General features: G+C 45.3%; 4 protein-coding genes across 7 annotated transcripts; 2 read left to right on the forward strand and 2 right to left on the reverse strand.

Moving 5' to 3' along the window:
- Positions 1-480: 480 nt before the first annotated feature.
- Positions 481-7,154, reverse strand: LRRC42 (leucine rich repeat containing 42). Its single transcript, XM_021530422.2, has 8 exons — positions 7,085-7,154; positions 5,511-5,998; positions 3,355-3,486; positions 2,213-2,331; positions 1,763-1,851; positions 1,566-1,679; positions 1,328-1,412; positions 481-961 (listed from the first exon to the last, which is right to left on the reverse strand). The coding sequence occupies exons 2-8, from the start codon at positions 5,981-5,983 to the stop codon at positions 705-707; spliced, it is 1,269 nt and encodes a 422-aa protein (XP_021386097.2). The 5' UTR covers positions 5,984-5,998; positions 7,085-7,154; the 3' UTR covers positions 481-704.
- Positions 7,155-7,253: 99 nt separating this feature from the next.
- On the forward strand, positions 7,254-9,571 carry IFT25 (intraflagellar transport 25). The gene is made up of 5 exons (XM_021529707.2): positions 7,254-7,408; positions 7,803-7,909; positions 8,238-8,306; positions 8,845-8,888; positions 9,347-9,571. Exons 1-5 carry the CDS (start codon positions 7,311-7,313, stop codon positions 9,452-9,454), a joined length of 426 nt encoding a protein of 141 aa, XP_021385382.1. The 5' UTR covers positions 7,254-7,310; the 3' UTR covers positions 9,455-9,571.
- A 461-nt stretch (positions 9,572-10,032) lies between these two features.
- Positions 10,033-14,495, reverse strand: DIO1 (iodothyronine deiodinase 1). The gene is made up of 4 exons (XM_021529696.3): positions 14,088-14,495; positions 12,442-12,585; positions 11,192-11,391; positions 10,033-10,711 (listed from the first exon to the last, which is right to left on the reverse strand). The coding sequence occupies exons 1-4, from the start codon at positions 14,419-14,421 to the stop codon at positions 10,646-10,648; spliced, it is 744 nt and encodes a 247-aa protein (XP_021385371.2). The 5' UTR covers positions 14,422-14,495; the 3' UTR covers positions 10,033-10,645.
- A 1,365-nt stretch (positions 14,496-15,860) lies between these two features.
- On the forward strand, positions 15,861-22,182 carry YIPF1 (Yip1 domain family member 1). Of its 4 annotated transcripts, none has more exons than XM_021529674.2 (10): positions 15,861-15,949; positions 16,071-16,143; positions 16,802-16,965; positions 17,566-17,646; positions 17,753-17,840; positions 17,966-18,082; positions 19,080-19,246; positions 19,769-19,951; positions 20,807-20,901; positions 21,845-22,182. In XM_021529674.2, exons 2-9 carry the CDS (start codon positions 16,113-16,115, stop codon positions 20,894-20,896), a joined length of 921 nt encoding a protein of 306 aa, XP_021385349.1. In that variant the 5' UTR covers positions 15,861-15,949; positions 16,071-16,112; the 3' UTR covers positions 20,897-20,901; positions 21,845-22,182. The 4 variants fall into 4 exon arrangements, with proteins under 4 accessions (XP_021385349.1, XP_021385358.1, XP_077641473.1 ...); XM_021529683.2 differs by having other exon boundaries at positions 16,832-16,965; XM_077785347.1 differs by lacking the exon at positions 15,861-15,949 and having other exon boundaries at positions 15,978-16,143.
- Positions 22,183-22,348: the final 166 nt, after the last annotated feature.

A 22,348-nucleotide genomic window follows, 5' to 3' on the forward strand; every position in this document is an offset into this window, starting at 1 on the left:
AGAAGCACAGTTAGTGTATTAAAGGCACACTGAAAATGGGTTTTAAACCACAGAATTATCTGAAATGCAGTGAATTTGCTTGTAAGGGAGAATATATTACAACTGCAGAGCATAATCTCTACAGTAACCTCATTCCAGCTCTCATTTCCTGGGCTAAAATGAGAAAGAAAGGGGACTTGTGTTCCACTTTGGGCTTCTGCAATGGCTGCTGGTGAGGTGTTACTGCCTCTGCCTCCCTTCCCAGAGGTCTGTGCTTATCCTTTGTGCTCCCTCCCTCTGCACAGCCCCATCAGCACAGCTTGTGCTTTCAGGCTGAGGTTTCTGCTCCAGCAGCACTGTAAACATCCCATGGCACTTGACAAGCCCAGTGCAGCTTCATTTCAGGTGAGCTGCAGTGATCTGTGTCCTGCCTCTCGAGAGGCAGGAGAGGAGCAGGGATAGGACCAGCTGTTTTGGTGACAAATACCTTCACCAGGAGAGTTAGTTAAGGATGACAACAAAAACTTTATTTGAAAAAATTATTATGTATTGAAAATATACAGTAGCATTACCAATCTTCTTGTCTCTATCTCTCCCCCAGCACAGGTTATACACAGGCATGTCACAGCAATCAGCTTTAACAGTTCTTTGTCACTCCCTCTCAATATGTCCAAATCCTGTCATCAGCAAGAGAACAACAAACAAAAGACCCACTTCTTTCTGACTCAGTAGGTATTTAACAAATCCCAGTCCTCCACAGTGAGGCACAGATGCTTCTGTTTGGAAGTCCTTTCTCTCTCTTGTTCAGCCAAAGCTCTTTTTTTATTGTTCTTTAATTCATGGCTGCCTGCAACCTCCTTTTTCAAAGGTAAATGGCAATTTTCAACGTTTTCCTTATAAAACTGCAAGTTTCCAGATGCTTTAGTTTCTGGCTCGACCAGTGTACATTTGACTACTTCCTCTATTCTGCGTGTCTTGCCGTCTACAAGCAAAAAAAAAAAATCAAGTTTAGATTTTGGGAAAAAGAGAATTATGCTTTTAAATGCATAACTTTGTGGTACAAATTGTTTTCACCAAGCCAGCTTGGAAATGTGCAGAGAAAAAAATACCATTTATATTTTGGACTCAGAATTTTAAGGAAAAAACTCAGTTGTTGTCTATGTGCTGTACTTGAATTATCCAGGAGTCTTACAAACGAAAAAAACTCAAGTACATTGTAATGAAGTTACACAAAGGGCTGAAATTGCACACCTGAGATGCTATTTGTACCATAACCCAAAAGAGTATGGAAATAGTCCCTGTAGAAAAGAAAATAAATCAGCCCTGTGGTGTCCATGCAGTTACGTACAGAAGCGAAGAGCTGCTACTCTGGATCTCAAGTTGTCCTGGGGCTTCATGGCCTCCGTAACTGCCTGCTCCCACTGCAGAACTGTCTGAAAGAGCAGATGAAGCAGTTAAAATGTGTCTTGTAAAATTTACAGAAATATCATTGGAAACAGCTCCATCCCTTGTTCTTTCCTATTCAGCGATTTTGTATTCTAGAAGACAAATTTTTAGAGAGTACAGCAGGTTTAACCCCTCCTTACCTGCTCTGCCCATCCCTCTGTTTTGCAGTTACTGTGATCAAATTCTTTCAGAGGCACTTTTGAGTGAACCAGGCCTATCTGCATTTGAAGCCGCTTTATGACAGCATCAACATCCTGGGCAAAAAGGAAAATAAAGTAGTCAGAGGGCAAGAATTTTTATTACACTTGTCCAGTAAACTTTTTCAGATGATTTTTACCTTGAGACCTGTCCCAGAAATGTCCAAACAATTCAGTTTCTTGAAAGAAAGAAGGTATCCAATTCCCACATCTGTGATTTTAGGGTTACCTGTAAGGCCACATAAAATCAAGTAGGCTTCATGATGTGGAAAAAGATTATTAAAATACCATGGAAGTATTTGTTCCAAAAGCTAATACTGGAACAAAACTGACTTTGCCGCTCTAATTATCAAAATACAAATATTTACAATACCAATTCTCAAACTACTAAAAGTATTTATGTGAGTAGCAAATGCCTGAGACCTCAGGTCTGCCCTGTGCGTTCTGGGAGGCTGCTGGTGAGATCTGGGGTTGAGCACTTGGCTCATGGGAATCAACAAATTAATCATATTCCTTCAGTGCTAAGGAGGGTAAATTCTTTATCAGAAAGGACACAGGATCTTTGTGTCATGGGACCATGCAGCACTTACAGGACAAGTCCAGCACCAGCAGATTCTCAAGCCCCTTTTTCAGCACGCGGACGGGCGCTGTCATCCTGCGCAGGCCGGCATCTGACAGGGAGTTGTCCTTCAGGAGAAGCCTTTCCACACTGCCAGCAGAGATACAAACATGGAATTTATGGCCATTGTTTCTCAGAGTTTTAGAAAATGTCCTACAACTCTGTGTCAGAAGGGTCATCCTGTGCCAGCCCCTACAGGCTCACTGTAAAAAGCAGTGAGGAAGGAGCCTGGGTTAGCAGGAGTAACAAATATCTTTACATTTCCCTGCTAGCTCAACAGAAGCACCACTTGAGCAGCCATGCCCACAGCTCCAGTGACAAACTGATTCTAGAGCCAAACGTTTGCCAACAGAGACAATAAGCTTCTTTATACCCTGAAGTTATTTATACCAAGGCTGCCAAACTGAAATGCACTCAAAACGAAGAAAATGCTTGGCAAACCGAGAGGACAGATTCAATAAGTGATCATAAGCAATGATTTTAAGAAAATAATGAGGTTGTATAACAGATTAACAAAACTCAGGAAGAAACATCACATTTAAGTGCTCTTCAGAGCACTTCAAGATAAAACCTTGATGCAAAATGCACCAAAATCTTACAGTAACATAATATCCTTAATTAGCAGTCATCCTACCTAATGCTTCCAAAATTATCTACTCATCAGTTTTTTGTACACAAGAAAATTACAAAATTTACTGGTTTGAGATGTTAACTAACCAAATAATCAACATCCTGCTTGCAGAAATCTTAATGTAGAACACTAGTTTGGTTAAAAATCTGGCTGAAAAAGTTCCCCCTTAAAATAGGAAATGTAAAACTGTTCCAAATGTTAAAGATGCATTTTTTACCTAGACAATAAAAATTATAAAAAGTTTATATAAAACATGAGCTAGTAAATTATCTTGCATAATTTTAGTACTTTTTATGATTCAGTATGTGCTTTGTGCACAATAAATTCTGTATTTTGTTTACCTACAGAACAGGTTTTATGAACAACCAAAATCTTCAACCTTACACTCCGTAGTCTGTGAAACTTCCCTTTAAAGTCTCAGCCTGATTCTTTGAACTGCTTAGTGGTAGGAAAGAGTCATTTTTAGCTCAAGAAATTGGTACCTAGACAGGGCCTCTTTGGTGAGGTGTTCCAGCAGCTCATGTTCATCTCCAAGTTTACAGTAGGAGAGATCCAAACACGTCAGCTCCCGGAAAGACTTAATTTCTTCAAGCTTTTCAGAGATAACCAGGTACCTGCAAAGCCAAAAAAAAAAAAAAAAAAAAAAGCCCTCAGTGCTCAGGCATGTAAGTCCACATCCCCAAGTGCCATAAGCACAATGCACTCGTTTCTGCCAAGTACCTATGCGAAAATTGACAGAAATTACCCAGCTGCACTAAGTACCTCTTTATGTGCAGCTGGCACACAAGTCTGAATTCCCAGTCTTCTCCTTAAATCACTGTCATGGTTTAGATTTGATTCAACTTGTAAATATTGCTGTTAGGAGCTTCTTTACAGATTATTGCTGTATTATTTCAGAATAATGCAAAATGTCTCAGTTTATAGTCAGTTTCACAAACTGCTCTTCCTAGGAAAGGTACAGACAAACCCACATTCATCCAGGTTTAAAATCCACCTCAAACATGGATTTTAAACAGGACAGGATAGCCTTTCAGTAGCAAAATTTTAGTTTTTATATATGTCAATAAAATGCTTGAGTAGAGGTAGAAGTCCAGGACTGGCCAGAGCTGAGGCAGCAGTTACTCTGGGTTTTTTTTCAGCTGTGCTGGTTCCCTGGTGTGATTCACTCAGCAGCCACGCAAACATCTGTGCTGGAGCTATTCAGTAGGAGGTTCAGAGATGGGAACAAACCACTGAAGAATGGCAGGCATGAGTATGCAGTAATGAGCACGTAGCCCTCAGTACCTCCCCTGCAGTCACCTCTTGCTGTCCCTGTGGCAAGACAAGCTCCAAATTCACTGATACCTCCTGAATTTACCTTGTATTCCCCATGGCAAGACACACCCTGAGGTCAGCATCTTCACTGCATATACTGGGGGTGATTATTAACCTGATCCCTCCAAGAACACCTCTTTGTCCATGCAAACAAGAGGACCTTAATATCATCCCAGTGTAATTGTACCCCTCAAACCACCCCACTCAAACCCCTTGCCTGTGCAATTTGGCTCTGCAAAAAGCACAATAAACAGAGCATAAGCCAGTTCTCGAGAGAGATTATTAGCTCAGGGGGGTTCTGGAGAGTGGGCTCTTAGAAATAAAATTCATCAGAAAATGCCTTAATGCCTTACTTCCTGGATTTCAAAGACTTGATGCTTAACTCAGCTTTCTGTAATGGCAAAAGATGCCAGAAGTAGCTTAATTTCTAAATTAAGCCCATAAAATTATCTGTGCTAGAGATAAAAAGGGAGAAGGTTTAAAGGATAAAACAAAGGATAATTGACTTCTACTCAAACATTCCCACTGTGCTCAGAACACCCTTGGTACTTCAGATGAATATGCCAGTACTTTGATTTTAAACTGGATAAACCATCCCTTTTTCAAGTGTAGAGATGGAAGAGAAGGGTTCTATTACTGGGAAAGACTTCAGTAGGAGCAAGGCTTTAAAAACATAATCCAGTTTTAAACTTGGCAAGACTCTTTCAGTTAAAGATGTGGGCACTGAGAAGATGGAAAAACTAGTGCCGAACTGTAATCAGGACCTCGTTAAAGTACAGCCAATATGGGGTGGTAACAAGGTAAAATCTGCTTGATTTTAAAGCCTGCAACTTACCAACAAGTCTGTATCTTCTTCTGAGCCCTCAAAATGAGACATATCAGAAAGCTTATAGTTAGTAAACCTGAACAATTTGCAGGGGTGTATTTTATCTGTACAGTCAGCTAAGTGTGTTGAAAAGCTTTTAAACAGCAATTAAAGAGACATCCCATGAAATACCTGAGAAGGCACTCAGCACACGGATTTCCACAGAAGTTATTATTATTGTTAAAAATAGTTGCAGGTTTAATCTTCCATATAAGATCCCCTGTTGGTTAAAGCAGAGGCAGTCTGTTACCTCTGTTATGATTTGTATCTTAAAATGAAACCTACAGCTTCACTTGTAGGAAAGGGATGGGATAAAAGCACAAGAATCAGATAGTGCTCAGGGCATTTAATTAATGTTACGTGGTGTTGTAAGGCTAAAATGTATTTTTATTTAATTTAATTTAGGGGAAGTTTGAAGTGTGCTAGCAGAAGACAAGATTTGTTAGGGGACACACTTACCTGTTCCGCAAGCACAGTGAGCACAGCACCAAACTGCCATAGGCTTCAGTGAATTTCTGCAGAGCTCTCAGTCCTGTCACTGGCTCTGTGAACTTTTGTCTTGCTTCTGCTGCTGAAAAGAGCTTTTCAGCAATCTGCTCTGGGAAACCAATCAACGAGTCAATGTGATCTACATTGTCAGAAATGTAACCCAGCACTAGGCTGAAGAGGGACTTGGCCGAGTAGCGGAGGTTCCCCTCCTTGGTGTAGGTGAAGATGAAATGATCAGTCCTCTGCCTCCTTGCCCTATCATCCTCCCTGTTCATGCAAAGCTCCACTGAAAAAGTTCTGGAAAACAGACTGAAAGGTCTTGCTTTGGGAGTGACATTCTGTACGCTGCCTGCACCCCGATTTACCACATGCAGCTTCCCATTTTCACGCACGTATATTGGCCCAGTATCCAAATGGCTTTCTGAGTGGAGACAGTACGACATTCCCCTCGACCAGCTCTGTAAAAACAAATCACAGACAAGTGAAGAACAGCCACAGTCAAAAACATGACCTAGGGAAGCCCCCAAAGCTGGCAGCTCCCCTTAGAGCCCTGAGCATGGCCACGTAGCAAGGAGGGCAGGCTGTGTGGAGCAGGGGCGTGAGCTGCCTGCCACCAAACCACCCACCCCATCCGAGTGGGAGCTGGACCCCGGGCTGGCTGAGACCCCCGGGATAGATCCCAGGCCCGGGATGGAGACAGGGGCAGCGGGAGAGGGGTTGAGTGGGAAGTGCCCGCACAACCAGGCCTGGTTCTCCTGCAGGCAGGAGAAGGAGGAAGAGGAGGGCACATGTCTGACTGCAGCTGGGCAATGGAGCCTGCTGGAACCTCCCTCCCGGGGAGGGTGGGCATCTCCCGGCGCCCCTTCCCCGGTGCCGGGGGGCTCTGGCTGGCGAGCGGGTCTGGGGGGGGCAGGAGAGCTCAGACCTGCCCTGGCGAGGGGCAGGGCAGGGACAGGATCCTCTCGCCTCCCGGCCGGCGGGGCTGGCGAGCGGGCCCTGCCCCAGGGGGGCCGGGGGTACCGGGACGGATGGGGAGCCGGGTGCGAAGGGATGGGGTCCAACCCGGAGAGGAGCTGGGAAGGGTCTGCGAAGGGATCGGGCTGTGCCCGGGGCTGAGCGCGCCGTGAGCGGGCACTGCCCCGAGGGGCACCGGGGGAAGGGCACCGGGGGAACGGGCACCGGGGGAACGGGCACAGGGGAAGGGCACCGGGGGAAGGGCACCGGGGGAACGGGCACCGGGGGAAGGGGCACAGGGGGAAGGGGCACGGGGGGAAGGGCACCGGGGGAACGGGCACCGGGGGAAGGGGCACAGGGGGAAGGGGCACCGGGGGATGGGGCACCGGGGGAAGAGCACCGGGGGAAGGGCACAGGGGGAAGGGGCACCGGGGGAAGAGCACCGGGGGAACGGGCACAGGGGGAAGGGCACAGGGGGAAGGGGCACCGGGGGAAGGGCGCCGGGGGAAGGGTCCCCACCCCGCCCCTCTCCGCCCGGGCAGGGAGGCCAGAATCCCGCTGGTTCCCCGATCCCCCCGGCCGCCACCTACCTGCCCCGGGAGGGGCCGCGCCGTCAGCCAGGCCGGGGCTCGGCGCTCCCGCCCCGCGGCGCCCGCGGGCGGCGGGCGGGGCCGCGCGGGCGGCGGGCGGGGCGCAGCGGGGCCCGGGGCAGCGGGGCCCCGCCCGGCCAGCGGCGGGCCCGGCTCCCCGCGGCGGCCGCGGCCGCAGGGGAGGAGCCGCCGCGGTTGCCCGGGAGCGGCAGCGCCGCGGCGGGCGATGGGAGCCGCCGACTGGTGCCGGAGCTCGGCGGGGGCCGCGCTGGTCCTGGCCACGTCCAGCGATGCCGAGCACCCCGCCGAGAGCGTGGCGGACGGGTGAGGGCGGCGGGGGCGGCGGGAGCGGAGCCCGCCGGGCGCGGCCCTCGCCCTCCCGCTGGAGCCGCCGCACGGTGGGAGAGCTCGGCGCCCGCCGCCGTCGCAATCCTGTGCGGGGCCGCCCCAGAGAGCGGCCCCGTCCTTGTACAGGGCCCTGCTGAAAGCACCCCAAATAAAAATGCATCCCCCTTCCTTTCCCCCCTCTTTCCCCTATTCCTTTTCGTCCCTCTCCTTCCCTTCCTCGCTCTCCCCCTGTTTTTCCACCCTTTTCCACCCTTCTTCCCCTCCGCTTTTCCCCTTCCTTTCCACTCCATGTTTTTCTGTGGTATATTTCATTCAAGATGGTTATAGATGGAAAGCTTCAGTTGAGGATTTTGTTCTGTTCTCTCTACAGAAGTTCCAAAACATTTTGGACGACTACGGGCATGTTCCCACAGGAACTGATTATTGGATTTCCCAAATGTGTAAAAATCAGCAAAGTCGCCATCCAGTGTTATTTGGGTAAGACTTTGTGTCTTGCCATAGGAAATATGTGCTATATTAAAATGCGTGTCTGTGCCTTAAAAGTTCCCACAGTAGTGTCATAGTCGGTATGTAGCCACTTTTAAGAGATTTGTAAACATTTAATTTACATAAAGATTTAATTTTGCATAAAGATTCATTTTCATAAAGCAATTGTCCTTTGTATCCACAATCCCCATAGCGTAGAGAAAAAAAAAATTAGTTAATGCTCTGAAAGTGTTTTGTGGTTGTAAAGTGATGGAATAGATATCAGTGTCAATAAAGAATCAGAACTTGTGTTGATATTTTGAATTGATATATATTTTAGTGCGGACCTTAAGGATTGAAAGAAGCACATCTAAGGACCCTGTGGGTTTTGAACAATGTGTTGAAAAAGGTAAGACTGAGTTTGTGGGCTTTTTGGGGGGCAATGTTTTTTTCAGTGAATCACTGTAACCCCTCATCTATTTGTTGAGTAAAGTGTGGGGTGATGATTATTTTATTAGACATTAATGTAACAGTCACATTTAAGTGAATTTTTTAACTGCTGGTCTCTGCAGCAGTTCAGAGAGTAAACTGCTGTATAAGGGCTAAAAGTGCTACTTGTGCACTTTATGTTCCAAAAATTAAAAACAGGCTTACATAGTATAATAGAGTGCCATTTCCTGGATTGTTTGGCTTGGGGATTGGCTTTTTTTAGTGCCTCTTGGGTGACTTTGTTATAACACTGTAATGAGTGGGATGTATATATACATACACAGACTGGGATACTGCAAAAATGTATTCTCTTAAATCACCTGTAAAAATAAAAAAGAACAATGTCTATATGTAGCGTAAATTCATTGTCCTTGAACTCACTTGAACTCTGAGTCCAGTGAAAACTTCACTGCATTGCACATTGTTCTTCATTGTTTACCTTAAAATATATTTTGTAGATTTGCAGCACAGAGAAGGACAGCTACAAATGGAAGAATTTACAGTGAGTATTTGCAGTGTACATCAGTAGTGGTTCATGAAATGGCATGTCTGGATTGAGTGGGGAGAAACCATAAAGAAACCAAATGTGTCTCTATTTACAATTATTGCTCAGTTGGTGTTAAAGGGAGGAGTTTGTAGATTGTGGTGTGAAATTGCACTTCCCAGCTGCTCCTCTGTAGATTATGCTATGAAATTGTACCTGCCTAGTGCTCCTAATGAGGTGCAAGGGCCCTTTCCAGAAATGTGGCAATTTCCTCTCCTTCAGTTGCTGCCTTTAAGGCTACAGAATTCAGGAGGTGATGGGATTTTTTTGAGTTGCAGGTCAAAGAACTTGATTTATGTGCAGTTCAAGAAGGAACCCTGAAGTACCCAGATCCTCGTGTTTAACAAACTTTTGCAAATGTGCTTTGGTGGTTTTGTTACTACAGAGGATGCAATGACATTTTATTCCTTCTGCAGCTTCCTGAGTTCCAAGCCACTTACTTGCGCTTCATCATCAAATCTGGCTTTGATCACTTTGTGTCAGTGCACCGGGTGATGGCAGAGGGCACAGCAGAGAACACTTGAGCCCAGCTTAAGTTTGGGCCCCCACTTTATTTTTTTATAAGGAAGTTAAATTTCAATACCTGCACTGCAGAGAATGTTTATTATTAGAACCTTGTATTAAAGTGGTTTTGGAAGGTATGGATGTGGTATATATTCCTTGCTGGTTTAATGTATGGAATAGGATAGAAGAATACAGATAATAAGATCATCAAGTCCAACCACAACACAGTGCAGTTGTTAATTGTAGTAACAGCTTTTTCATTTTGTAACCTAAACTGTCAGCCTGGAACACCTGAGCGTAACTGAGTCCATTTAAGGTAGTGTATTTGTATCAGGTTTACATAATACATTAACTAAAACTTAATTTCCTGTAAAATATTTCCCTTGCACTCTGAGTTAAATAGGAAAAAAAGTTTGAGCTACTTAAGTGGGATGTATTACTTCCACTGTCAAACAAGTTCTTCAGAAGTCCTTAAGTTGCTAACTCTCTGATCAGCTCAAACTCAGAGATTGTTAGAATGAATATAAATGTCTGCTAATGCTTAGAAATAACCTGGGGGAGAGAGGCAGGGAAGGAATGGAAATAATCAGAATCCAAATGAAGTGTTTTTATAGGCTTTTAATAATTATACATCAGTCCCTTGTTTCTATAAATATTCTCTAGAATCAGGTCACAGCCACCAGTGCTTTAGGCTGGGACCATCATAACAAATACTCATAGAAACAGATGCTGATAGAGATTGTCTTGCTCAGAAGCCTCCTGAAGTCAGTGAAAGGGAACATTTTATATGTACAAATGCAATGTGTATAGTAATGTGAAATCAGTTGCTTTGCATGCTAGTGGACTCTTGGAAATGTCACCACCCTGAAGTTTATCTTGCAGGATATTTATAACAAATATAAATGTTGATATCCAGAGCTCAATGGACTCAGCTCCCACATTACTGAATTTGGTATAAGAGTAGTAATTTACTGCAGAACAGAAGTTGGTGTTGTAGGGATGATACCTGAAAGTTTCTGGGCAAACATAATAAACCTCATTCCAGGTGCTCCTTGCATATACAACAATGCATATACTTGCGTATACAACATTCTTCTTCTTGTCTCTATGGCTGTTTTTAAATTCTGTTTTTTGTTCCTTAGATGTAGATCTGTGATAAATTATTTTTGAACTTCTCTGTCCAAATAGTTTTTGCTTTGAAGTCTTCTTTTTTATTTCAGTTTTTCTAGGATGGCACGTATTTCCTGGGGGTGGTAATTCCAAGGCCCCACTCCTCCCTGCAAAGGGAATAAAATGACACAGGGATGCTCAAGCAGACAGAGCAGAAATCCTTCAGAGCACAGCAGCAGCACCAGAATGGTGGGCAGGTGTGCCTTGGGCTCCCTTTCCACTAGAGCCATCCCTGGGAGATGGTTATGCACTAGTTACACCCTGCTGTGTCACTGGGACAGAGCCAATGTCTGAATCCTGGAAGTGGGAAGTGTTCCTGGATTTCACAGCTTAGATGTACCTCGGGTTACTAGTGAGCCAAAAGATAAATATTTGAGCAAGACTGAGGTGTACATCAAATATGTACATTATAAAGGCCCAGACTGGTTTTGCTGCATTTTCATTTCTCTCCACATTTACAGTGCATTGTGAAATGTTTAGGTCTCAAACAGAATGAAATACTGACTGTTAAATGTAAAGCAGTCTCAAGTTACCTTGAAATGTAAAAATCTCTCTATACTGTGCTCATTGCTACTGATATTTTTTACCTTGTAGATGACCTTCCCTCCTTGAAGCACGTAGAGTCGCTCTGGCAGCGCAGCATATTTTGAACTGCTCAGGTTTTCCATAGTGTCTAAAACCACTGGACATAAAGGGTGACTTTTCTGAAGAAATTGTGCTGCAATTTTTCGATCTTCAAGGCTTCTGTGATTTTTAATAATGACATTGTTTTTAAAAGCCCATCCATCTAAAACAAATAAGGAAGGGATTTAGCAGTGAAGATTTTGAATAGGTGCAAGAGTGGGTATGTATTGTGTGTCATATCCCAAAACTAGGTTAAAAGAATCTTGCAGTTTATTCTTAACATCAAAACTTGCCATGAAGTGAAAGCCCCCCTCAAATTATGGCAGCACTATAGCTTTCCAATAAGTGATCCCAAGATCTGTTTTTTTTTTCCCTCATCAAACTGTATTTTCCTCTTGCCCTGGATTCAGAAATATTTGATGGATCTTAGCTGAAATTCTCCCACATAGATCTACCCTAGAAAGACACCAGGTGGGGAACATGTATTGGGTAAGGTTTGTCAGTGTTAATTTTGCTTGATGGTACTCATTAAGCCTATAAACCAAAATTACAGGTCTGTGAGAAGCAAAATGTGAGCCAGGACACACCTTTGTTTTTCAGAACTATGCAAACAAACACTGGCACACAACTCTTCCCAGTAAAGTAGAAACTAGTAAAAGGGTTTCATGACTGACTTAGTCATTAACAGATTCTCGGTTGTTGAAAATGACATATTGCTACAAAACTATAAATGTTAGGTTTTAGAAAAACATTTAATCCTGGGATAAAACCAGTGCCAACGTGTTACTTAGAATCCAGTGTAGATAAACAAGTGTGGTTTGTTTGCTTGCTAAATTTTTCAAATTGGAGTCTGCATCCTGTTCTTGGAAAATACTAAAAACTAATTTTTTGTCCTGTTAACACATTGTACACTTAACTTTTGTTCTATGAAATGTCTTTTCTTCCTCTTTCCAAAAGGAGCTGTACTAACATTGAGAAGCAATTGTTAAAAGCTACAACTGTGTCCTTGACATGAGTAACTCAGTGTAAAGTCAGAAGTGTAAGTAGAATCTTAGGAGAATTAGGGACACAAACTGTTGCCTAGATGTGGTGTTGCCACTTGATTTGAAGATTCCTGTCTCGTTTGCAGCTCCTTTGCTGGCACACTTTTTTTCCCTAAAGGAAGTGACATGTTTGAAGCTGTGGTTGGCACCACTGTGGTGTTTTAATGTACCTATGGCATGAGCTTCCTCAATGTAGATGATAAGGAAATCTGCTATTGAGCTGAAATCTTTGATGAGCTTGTTGAACTCATCAAATTTTAGCATAAATGAAGGTCAGGTGCAACTTCCAAAGTTCAGGATTAAAGGTCGGTTATCTGGGAAAAAAAAAAAGAAAAAGTTTTGTGATTAAGTGAAGGGAGGAAGGACAGAATTAAATACACTGAACTGAGCCTCTGGTGGAGGGATTCTTGTACAACACTAAGTGACTTCATAAACTTCTCCTAGATCAGTAAAATCAGCAGCAGAACCTCTGCATCTCTGCAAAGCAGGCATAAAGGTGTTTTTCCTAGCCTGGCTCTATCTGTGCTGCATCCAGCAAAGAGTTTACCTGAGAGAACCCTGTCCAGTACAGGCAGTCACACAGCCTCTTTTCCTCATCACAAGAGCAAATTTGCAAGTTACCAACATTTTTGGGATTGGTTACTGATCCAGAATGGGTATTTCAGCCTCCCTGAGATCCTTGGTATGCAGCAACATCAAAAATCTCAAATGTGGCCTTCTGCAAGGTCATCCAGGGACAGTGGTTCAGGGGTGGGCATTGAGGACAGAGTCCCAGTGCCTTTTCGTGTCCAGGTTTTTTTAGGTGTGTCAGTTCAAGCTGAGCTGAGGGGAAACTGTAGACTTTTCAGTCATGCATCACAGGCTTTCATGCTTTCAATGTATTTCTGCAATTCCTGTCCAAACAGAACTCTGGTTATATATTATTATTGAACTGATCTTACACTGGCAAAAGTATCTGCACTTGCTTACAAATTAACACAGTACTGTGTTTGTGTTGGCATCTGTTTGCAAGGCCTTGATTTAAGAGAGCTTGCAGGATTTTTAAGCACCTCTTTTAGTCTGGTTATGTTAAATTCCATTGAATTTGTTCAAGACCTTTCTGGCATGGCTTAACTTAAAAGCTGCTGCTAACATAGATCCACATCCTAAAGAATTAAATAACAGTGGTGCCTTCCTGTAGATACTATGTATCTCTTCTCTGAATTTGCAGCCCATTTTCTACATAAATATCTATATATAATTAGGGAAGCAGAGTGAGAGAAGGATGTAATCCCTCCCGTGGGGATGGAGGCTGCAGCTTAATGATTAATTCCACATTCTGCTGGGATCTCAGTGGGAGGCAGTGGACAAAATACAAAGCAGCTACTTCTGCTTTATTCCCAGCCACTTTAGATCAGGAAAAACCCACTGTGTGCTTTCTAGGCTTTAGGCTAGCTAAGGGGGCTGGTGTGGAATTTTCTGTGTGGACAGGGAATGACAGCCAACACTCAGGAATCATTGCACACGTTTCAGTTCTGGGCCTTCTTTCCCTAAAACAAATTATTACCTTGGCTTTCAGCAAAAAGCGTTTCTAGGCAGAGCCAGCTCTTGCAAAAGCTCTGTGGTGTGAAGGGATAGCATAGACAGGGTGATAAATGCAGGTTATTTTTCACAACCACGAAGCAGCTGGAGTAAATGTGCTGCATCTTCTCCAGCAGGTGAGTGCTGGTGGTCTGCACATGATGCACTCCAGTGCCAGCTGCCTGTCCCTGCTCCCTCAGCAGCATCTCCTCATTCATGCTCTCAGCAAACCCAGCCCAGCTACTCAGTTACTGACCTTTCATGAAATCCAGGAGGTGACAAACTTCCCCACCGAGGGTCACCACGGGAGTGTTGGGAGCAGGGTGTCCTTCGTAGGCTTCATCCTCCAGCCTCTTCCACTTCACCTTCAGCACAAACTGCAAATACTTGAAGCTGAAGAAAGTTGGGCCCCAGTTTTCGTAGCTGAACTTTGGATTCTGGTTCATTCTGCTCTTTTCTCCCATCTTTAGGATATATCTTTTCATGGCCTTGGGGAACAGTATCATCAGTGTTTTGCCCACAACAACAGTCAGAGTAACCTGCAGAAGGATCAGGATTTTCTGTAGCACTCCCCTGATGCCCGACATCATGCTGGGGAGGTCTGGCCGCTCGTGATGGGAGCACAGTGCGAGGCAGGGGCAAAGGTAGAGGGTGAGGGGGAGGGAGAACGTTCACGTGTTTGAGTTTCTGCCTTGCCTTGCTGTCCTCTTCCTGCACTTCAGCCCCTGTGTGAGCAAGGATCCTGCCAGCCATGCTCCCTCCAGCTGCACCAGAGGCATCAAGTGCAGCCAGGGTGGGGGTGAGGTGCTCACTGCAGAGCTGTGAGGATTATCCACAAATGTGGTCTGTGCTGTACAAATGAGGGGAGCTGGATCAGGGTGTTCTCCCTGAATCCCAGAGTAAAGGCTTGAGGCCTTGGGTCATGCAGATGCAAACAGTGCCCTGTTCTTTCTGCTCTGGGGCTCTGCTGCACTCCAGGGTTTGGCATTTTGGGGCTGAAGGATTAAAAAAAAGTGTGTGTATATATATATATATATATATATATATATATATATTGCAGTATATGTAATATCCAGCTGGTCTCCTGTCGCTGTCAAAGCAGGACGGGAATGAAGAGGCTCTGACTCAGAAGGCTGTTGAGAGTAAAACTCTGTTTTTATTCATAATACACTGCTCTTTTATTCATAATACACTTGCTCCGCAAGGACCAAATCCATTGGTTCTGAAGTGAAAACAACCCACCACCATTGGTGCAGAGTGCTTGACGCACAGTGATAGAACTTAACTATAAAAAATGTGAAAAACAAGAGAGATAAAGAATTATTTACATTCTTTGCCAGCTCTTTCCCAGGCCTCTGCCTGGCTAGAAACTCTGTTTCTTCCTTTGAGTGAATCTGAGTCCCACAGTCTCCAGCACAGGAAGGACATGGATCTGTTGGAGCAAGGCCTCAAGAAGCCACCAAGATCAGAGGGATGCTGTGAGAATGGGCTGGGAGAATTTGGATTGTTCAGCATGGAGAAGAGAAGGCTTTGTGGTGACCTAACTGGGACCTTCCAGCACCTGAAGGGAGATGAGAGATGGAGAGAGGCAAGGCAGTGACGGGACAAGGGGGCACGGCTGCAAACCGAGAGGGCAGGTTTAGAGTAGGTATGGAGAAGAAATTCTCTCCTGTGAGGGCGGGCAGGCCCTGGCACAGGGCGCCCAGGGAAGCTGCGGCCGGGCCTGGATCCCTGGGAGTGCCCAAGGCCAGGCTGGACACGGGCTGGGACCAGCCCGTTCTGGTGGGAGGGGTCCCTGCCATGGCAAGGAGCTGAAACCGGATGAGCTTTAATGTCGCTTCAAACCCAGACCGTTGTGTGTTTCTGATCACCCACAGACGGCAGCGCCGCCGCGCTCGGGCTGCCGCGGGCCCTTTAAGGGGGCGGGCGGGCGCGCACGCGGAAGCGCCGCGCGGGCTCTGATTGGTCGGTGCCAGCCGCGTCGCCGGCGGGGCTGTTGCTCCCCGATGGGAGGGGGCAGAGGGGCCCAGCGGCGGCGCTGATTGGCTGCGGCCGCGCGGCGGTGGCGGCGCCTTTAAGGGAGCGGAGCGGCGGCTGCGGGGCCGCGGCGGTGCCGAGGTGCGGGGCGGTCCCGGGCCGGGCCCGGGCGGGCCGCGGGGCTCGGGGGCGCGGCCGCGGGGCGCAGCGGCGCTGGCACGGGGCGGGGACCTGTCCCAGCGCTGCCCCTGTCCTCTTGCAGGAGGGTCGAGCCCGGGGAGCTGATCCTCGCCCAGGCGGATGAATGGCGACGGCGGACGACCTCAAATTCCAAGGTAAAGGCGGTGTCGCAGGTGCGGGCGCGGGGCCCGAGCCGGGGGAGCCGTCAGGCGCTGGAGGCTCTGGGAGCGTCTCTGGGCGTTCGCGGAGTGAAAACGTCCCGGGAGTTTTGTTTGTGGGGTCAGGTGTCCTGAGCCTTCTGAGACGGAACTGTGCTGCTGGCGAGATAAAAAAATGTAACCGGTGTTGACGGAGATTGTGGGCTGAAACCCTTTGTGGTACCCAAGTGACAGCTGGAAAGGGGCAGAGCGCTCTGAGACCTGCAAAAGGCTCCGGTTTCCGACTTCCTGAATTCTTCAATAAAAATTTCAAGTCGAGTTTTGGAGAATATTAAAAGTACCCATTTCTCTAGTGAGGCGGCTTTCCTTTTCCCCTTGCAGGGACCTGCTGGCCCTCGGGTCGGGGCTGCTGGCAGGCTCCAGAGGTGCCAGTGTAACTTCCTGCAGATGGATTGGCAGAAAAAGTGGACTCACACCTTATTTACTTACTAAATGTTCAACTTGATCCATCTTAGTTTGGACTTTAGGAAACAGGTCATACCCAACATGCCTAAGCTAGTGGTTATTCTGTCTCAAGGTTTTTATGTGTTTATTTGAGCCATGAGAACAAAAATTTTAGTGTCTTGATCATCGCCTGTCTTGTACTTATTTGCAGAATTTGACGATGCAGCTAATTTGCTTGCAGCAAATCCTGATGCCACCACCATAAGCATTGATGAACCAGTTGAAATCCCCAAGAATCAGCACAGCCACCGGCAGGAGCCAGGGAGGGAGGAGGATGATGAGTTACTGGGCACTGATGACTCCGATAAAACAGAGGTAATGCTCTCAGCCCTATGGTGGAGGCATGTGAGAAAGATGGAGAGGGACTTCTTACAAGAGCGTGTAGAGAACAGGACAAGGGAGAATGGATTCAGACTAAAAGAGAAGAGGTTTAGATTGGATATTAGGAAAAAATTCTCTCCTGTGAGGGTGGTGAGGTGCTGGCACAGATTGCCCAGAGAAGCTGTGGGCCAGGCTGGGGCTTGGAGCAACCTGGGATGGTGGGAAGTGTCCCATGGCAGGAGGGTGGAATGAGATGTTATTTAAGGTCCCTTCAATCACAGGCCATTCTGTGGTTCTGACAGCAGAAGGACCTTGTCATGTTGATGTGTGTTCCAGATGATGTGGCAGCAGGTAGTAGCAGGCTGCTCTTTACAACCTGAGGCTGTGGTTCTGCCTATAGGGAGATAAGAGATGGGCTGTCTACAGCTGTTGGAGTGGAACAGGGAAACCATTACATAATCCATAGGAAGCACTACCCTGTTAAGTTTGTTTTCCATTTAGGTACCAAAATAATGTGACTACTGTGTAAATGAGCTAGTAATGTATAAATTGTGTGCTTGTAACACTTTCCATGTTGCCTTTCTCCCCCTCCAGCTGCTTGCAGGACAGAAGAAAAGTGCCCCTTTCTGGACTTTTGATTACTACCAGACCTTCTTCGACGTGGACACATACCAGGTTAATACTCTGCTCCAGAGGAGAACTGTTGTCTGAATTTTGCCTTATCCATTGAGGTTTATTTCCTTCTTGCATTGTCAGTCAGACAGATCCTTATGTTTCACAGGTCCTGGACAGAATCAAAGGGTCAGTGTTCCCAGTCCCTGGGAAGAACTTTGTAAGGCTGTATATCCGCAGCAATCCTGACCTTTATGGTAGGTGTGAGGTGGGAGAAGTTATTTTCTGTGCCAAGTATTTTGAGTCTGCATTACCTTTTACTTGCTGGCTTGAGAAAGCAAGAGAGCAGAGGAAGTGCTATTGATTTTTGTTTCCTTTTAAGGTCCATTTTGGATATGTGCTACACTTGTCTTCACCATTGCTGTTAGTGGCAATCTCTCAAACTTTTTCATCCATCTGGGCAAACCAACGTACCGCTACGTGCCTGAGTTCAGAAAAGGTTTGTAAGTAGTCATTTGTGGGGCTTTTTTGGTTGTTTGGGGTTTTTTTTGTCTTTTTTTTAATGTGCAAATGAGGTAATATAAAACCAGGTCATGGCTTTGATTTAGCACAAGTCTTTTGATTGCTGTCTTTAAATTTTTAGACCTGTGAAACCAGCCCTTACGATGGGCTGTGACTGGCAGAACCCTGTTTCTTCAGAGCATAAGCTAGTTTTGGAGTTTTAGAAGAGCAAGCAGGAGTAATTAGTTATTTTCTAGCCTTAGTGGATGTCTCCTTGTACAGAGAGTGAAAGCCCAGCACTGGCCACTGTGGTGCTTTGGTGGGGTCTTCCTGGATCTGTGGCCTCCCAGAGCCTGCAGGCCTCAGGCAGAAAATTACCAGATCAGATTATCACTGATACCACCTACCAAGGGCTGGAAGTTGTTACCTTCTGGCAAATTAAAAAATGAGCAAAGGATGCTCAATTGATTTGTTCCACAAAGAACTAGAGTGAGGAGCCAGTTTGTCTACATCTGTTTTTATATTATGAGAGAGGCTGCTGTCCCTGCAGAGGAACACAGCTTCTCCTTTTTTCCAGAGTCCTTAGTGTACTGGGAAGAATGTTGCCACTTGGGAATGCAGTCACTTGGATATTCAGATTTGATACTAGCTACTAGTAGCTGAATTTCTATTTTTAACTAAGTTTTTCCTGCCTCTGTGGCTTTTAATTTCCAACTGAAACCGACAGCATTTTGTACCCAGGCGTAATAAAGCAATTGAAGTTACCTAGAGATTTTTTTTCAGAAATCTTTACTTTTAAACTGACTTGAAGCACTGGCAGAGTACTGGGTGTAAACTAGATACAAATGCAAAGTTTTCAGTTTATTAATAATTCAAACTTCATCTTTTGGAAGTATCTTCCCAGGTAGCTTTCTAGTTTTCATGCTGAATACTTCTACACCTTTGATTCTGGCAGGATTCAAAGTAGAACATTAAACCCTTTGTTGTGTTTTCAGTGTCCATAGCAGCTACAACGATATATGCATATGCTTGGCTTGTTCCCCTTGCTCTCTGGGGATTCCTGATGTGGAGGAACAGTAAAGTCATGAACATTGTCTCCTACTCATTCCTGGAGATAGTGTGTGTATATGGCTACTCCCTCTTCATTTACATTCCCACAGCGGTACGTATGGCTAAAGAGTGCCCCTCTCACAAGTCCTGCTTGAGAAGGTTTGCTGTTTCTTATAATATTGTTGATATTTGTTGAAATTTTAGAGACTGGGAGAATCTTTGCTCTTTTTCTTGAAGCTTGTCTAGTGTCAAGGTGTCTTGTGGGTGCTGGAAAAACCCAGATCACATCGTTTCCCCAGAGACCGCAAAACCGAGCAAGGTGCTGCTGGTGAGCCTGGCAGGCAGCCCAGGGCAGCCTCAGCAATCAGGATGTTTGTATCCCCAGGGAACAGATAGGTGTGCAGGACTGCAAGCTCCAAGGACAAGTTTCCCTGGTTGGGGACAGGCCTTGGAGGGAGTGGCATAACTTGGGATTCACTCTTGTGTCTGGGAGTAAAGCTCATCACTGCTCTTACTCTATCCTCCAAAAGAGATGTGTCAGATGAAGGCGTGAGTCGATTTGTGCACAAATGGAAGTGATGGCGGTGTCACGGAACACACAGCCTCTTTGCAAGCCTTCTCCTGCCTTTTCCAGATCTTGTGGATCATCCCCCAGAAGGTGGTGCGCTGGGTGCTGGTGGTGTTCTCGCTGTGTGTCTCGGGCTCCGTGCTGGTGATGACCTTCTGGCCCGCGGTCCGTGACGACAACCGCAGGATCGCGGTGGCCACCGTGGCCACCGTCCTGCTGCTGCACGCCCTGCTGGCTGTTGGATGTTTGGTGGGACATTCCTTTTCCCTAATCTCGTATTGCCTAGGACATGTGGCATGTTATGGGACAGAGAAGGAAGGATTGGCTGGTCACTGGAAAACCTCCAATGTAAAAATTGCAGTTCTTTTAAACACAGCAAAAATTGATGCCAGTGTGACCCTGACAGTGCTGGTAATAAATTAAATTATGGGGTCATAGAATATCACCAAGGTGGAGGGTACCCATCAGGATCATTGAGTCCAACTTCCACAGGATGGTCTTTAATTTACCTGGAATGCATCATAGTATCAGCAAAGTATCAATCTTTATAGAATCCAGTTGTACTTTATTCCAATGAGTACTATGCTTAGTCCTTTAGAAGGATTAAATGTTCAATATAAAGAATGTGCTTAGGAGTTTTAGCACATGTTTTCACACACAGTAAGTGTTAGAAAACAGAAGACCCTAAGGCCACTGAAATACACAATGAACACTTAAATTATTTGTTTCCTTATTGCAGTGGGTAGAAGGGTGTCAGCCAGTCCTCAGTTTCCACAGCTTCCAGAGTAGATGGATCTGGCTCCCCACAGCTCAGTGTGCAGGGAGGTGACAGCAAAACACATCTCTCCCTGGATCTGCAATCCAGCCCTTTCCAGTACAGGTCTTTTTCAAAGACCTTGGCTGCTAACAGTTAAATTTTCAAGTACAGTTCAGAGCATCATTTTAACTGACCATTTATAATCATATAAAAATAGAAAAATATTCAAATTTGCCATTTCAGTGCTGTGTTTGTTGTACCTCTGTTTTATGGGTATGGAAAGAAAGAGCTAGGATGAGGCAGCACTTTGTTTCTCTCTAAATAATTTTTTTTCTCTGATAATGTAGGCATACTTTTTTGATGCCCCTGAACTGGATATTCCTGCACCTATTATCCCTGCTCACAATGGAACAACAGTAATAACAAAGAGTCACTAAATAAGGTGAGAATTCTATCTAAACTTCCTTTTTCTGCAGTCATCGCAGACGTCTTGAAACTTTTCCCCATCCCTATGGTTGAATGGAAAGGTATTTAACAGACAAATTTTGCTAAATGGGGTCTATATATAAGTAGCATTTATTAACTTTATTTCAGTTGTAAGTTTTAAGTACAGATATAAAAACTGAAGAGACTCTGAGGAACATTTTCTTTGAGGTTTGCTCTTGGCAAAGATACTCACATTTAAATAAATAATATACTAAATCCCAGAGGCCACTCCTTTACAGAAACCCCAAAGCATTTATTTAAATTTATTCTGCACAAGTGAAACTTGAGGAATAAACTGTTACACTCCAGTTTTTCTTTCCTTTTAATATAAAAAGCAGATTGGGTTTTTCCCGTTGATGTTTGAGACAGTGTTCCAGAGCAGCAGCCCTGTGTGGGGACTTCTGTGTGGGCTCAGAGCCTGAGACATCCATCCCTCTGGACTGCATTCTTTCTGTGGGATAGATTGAGCATTTGCTTCCTGGCATCCAGGACTGCTGCCAGCAGCAGATAATATTTGAATTCTGTTGGATAATTCTGTGGAGGAGGTCTACGAACAGGCTAATAGACATGTAAAGGCCAGGCCATTCCAAGTACACCGGCCACAAGTGTGTTTGTGAAAATCAGGGCATTTACTGAATAGAAGCTATATTAGATTTAAAATAAATAATATAAAAAATAGCCACATGTGCCTAGTGAAAGGCACATAGAAATTGCACAATCCATTCATGCAAATCAATTTTAGGGTCTTTTCCTCCTGCAAAATCAGTTTTTTCACTCCAGATGCCTAATAAGAATCAATATGACAGTAATGGATTTTAGTATTGAGACTTAAATATGTGCCCTATTGTGTCCTGAGATGAGGAGCTGAAATATTAATTGAAATTACTTGGTTCTTTCAGATGACAGCACCACTTTCTCCATCTAGACAGTAGTTTTATTTTAGATTATTTTTTCACTGATGACCTTGGAAACGTCAAGGACAAGGATGTGTTTTGCAGCAGGACAGACAGTGATGTCCCATGGACATGTGGACATCCCCATGCTCACTGGACACTGGCTTGTTCCAGGAGGAGAGTGAACCATTGATCCCAGTACAGAACAGAAAGGGTTGCTTTGTTTGGTTGGGATTATTTTATGTTTTGTTTTCGCTTTTGGTGGGGGGGATTTGTTTTTTTCTTTAATTCTATGCTCGCCACACTGTTTTGCCTCTGAATAAAGCCTTCTAAAGGTGATGTGAGACGTTTTGTGCACAAAGCATCTTCAGGCTCTGTGAGGAGGGTTTGGTCCAACGCATGGTGTTGTGACAGGACTGGACCCACTTGAGGTGGGCCGCCAGCGAGGCTTTCAAAGTGAAAACAAACGGACGTGATGAGCACTAATGTGACATTTCCTTTCCTCGCCGC

This window comes from Lonchura striata, chromosome 9, assembly GCF_046129695.1.
Source record: "Lonchura striata isolate bLonStr1 chromosome 9, bLonStr1.mat, whole genome shotgun sequence".
NCBI classification, from domain to species: Eukaryota; Metazoa; Chordata; class Aves; order Passeriformes; family Estrildidae; genus Lonchura; species Lonchura striata.

What these genes read in the sequence shown, in the direction of transcription:
- YIPF1 (XM_021529674.2), top strand. Translation starts at nt 16,113, where the DNA reads ATGGCGACGGCGGACGACCTCAAATTCCAAG. An exon ending in ATGACTCCGATAAAACAGAG is followed by an intron (nt 16,966 to 17,565) that starts GTAATGCTCTCA and finishes CTCCCCCTCCAG; the next exon opens with CTGCTTGCAGGACAGAAGAA. An exon ending in CGTGCCTGAGTTCAGAAAAG is followed by an intron (nt 18,083 to 19,079) that starts GTTTGTAAGTAG and finishes TTGTGTTTTCAG; the next exon opens with TGTCCATAGCAGCTACAACG.
- LRRC42 (XM_021530422.2), bottom strand. Translation starts at nt 5,983, where the DNA reads ATGTCGTACTGTCTCCACTCAGAAAGCCATTTGGATACTGGGCCAATA. An exon ending in TCACTGTGCTTGCGGAACAG is followed by an intron (nt 3,487 to 5,510) that starts GTAAGTGTGTCC and finishes TTGGCTTTGCAG; the next exon opens with GTACCTGGTTATCTCTGAAA. An exon ending in AGTAGCAGCTCTTCGCTTCT is followed by an intron (nt 962 to 1,327) that starts GTACGTAACTGC and finishes TTTTGCTTGTAG; the next exon opens with ACGGCAAGACACGCAGAATA.
- IFT25 (XM_021529707.2), top strand. Translation starts at nt 7,311, where the DNA reads ATGGGAGCCGCCGACTGGTGCCGGAGCTCGGCGGGGGCCGCGCTGGTC. An exon ending in TGAACAATGTGTTGAAAAAG is followed by an intron (nt 8,307 to 8,844) that starts GTAAGACTGAGT and finishes TATATTTTGTAG; the next exon opens with ATTTGCAGCACAGAGAAGGA. An exon ending in TACAAATGGAAGAATTTACA is followed by an intron (nt 8,889 to 9,346) that starts GTGAGTATTTGC and finishes TTCCTTCTGCAG; the next exon opens with CTTCCTGAGTTCCAAGCCAC.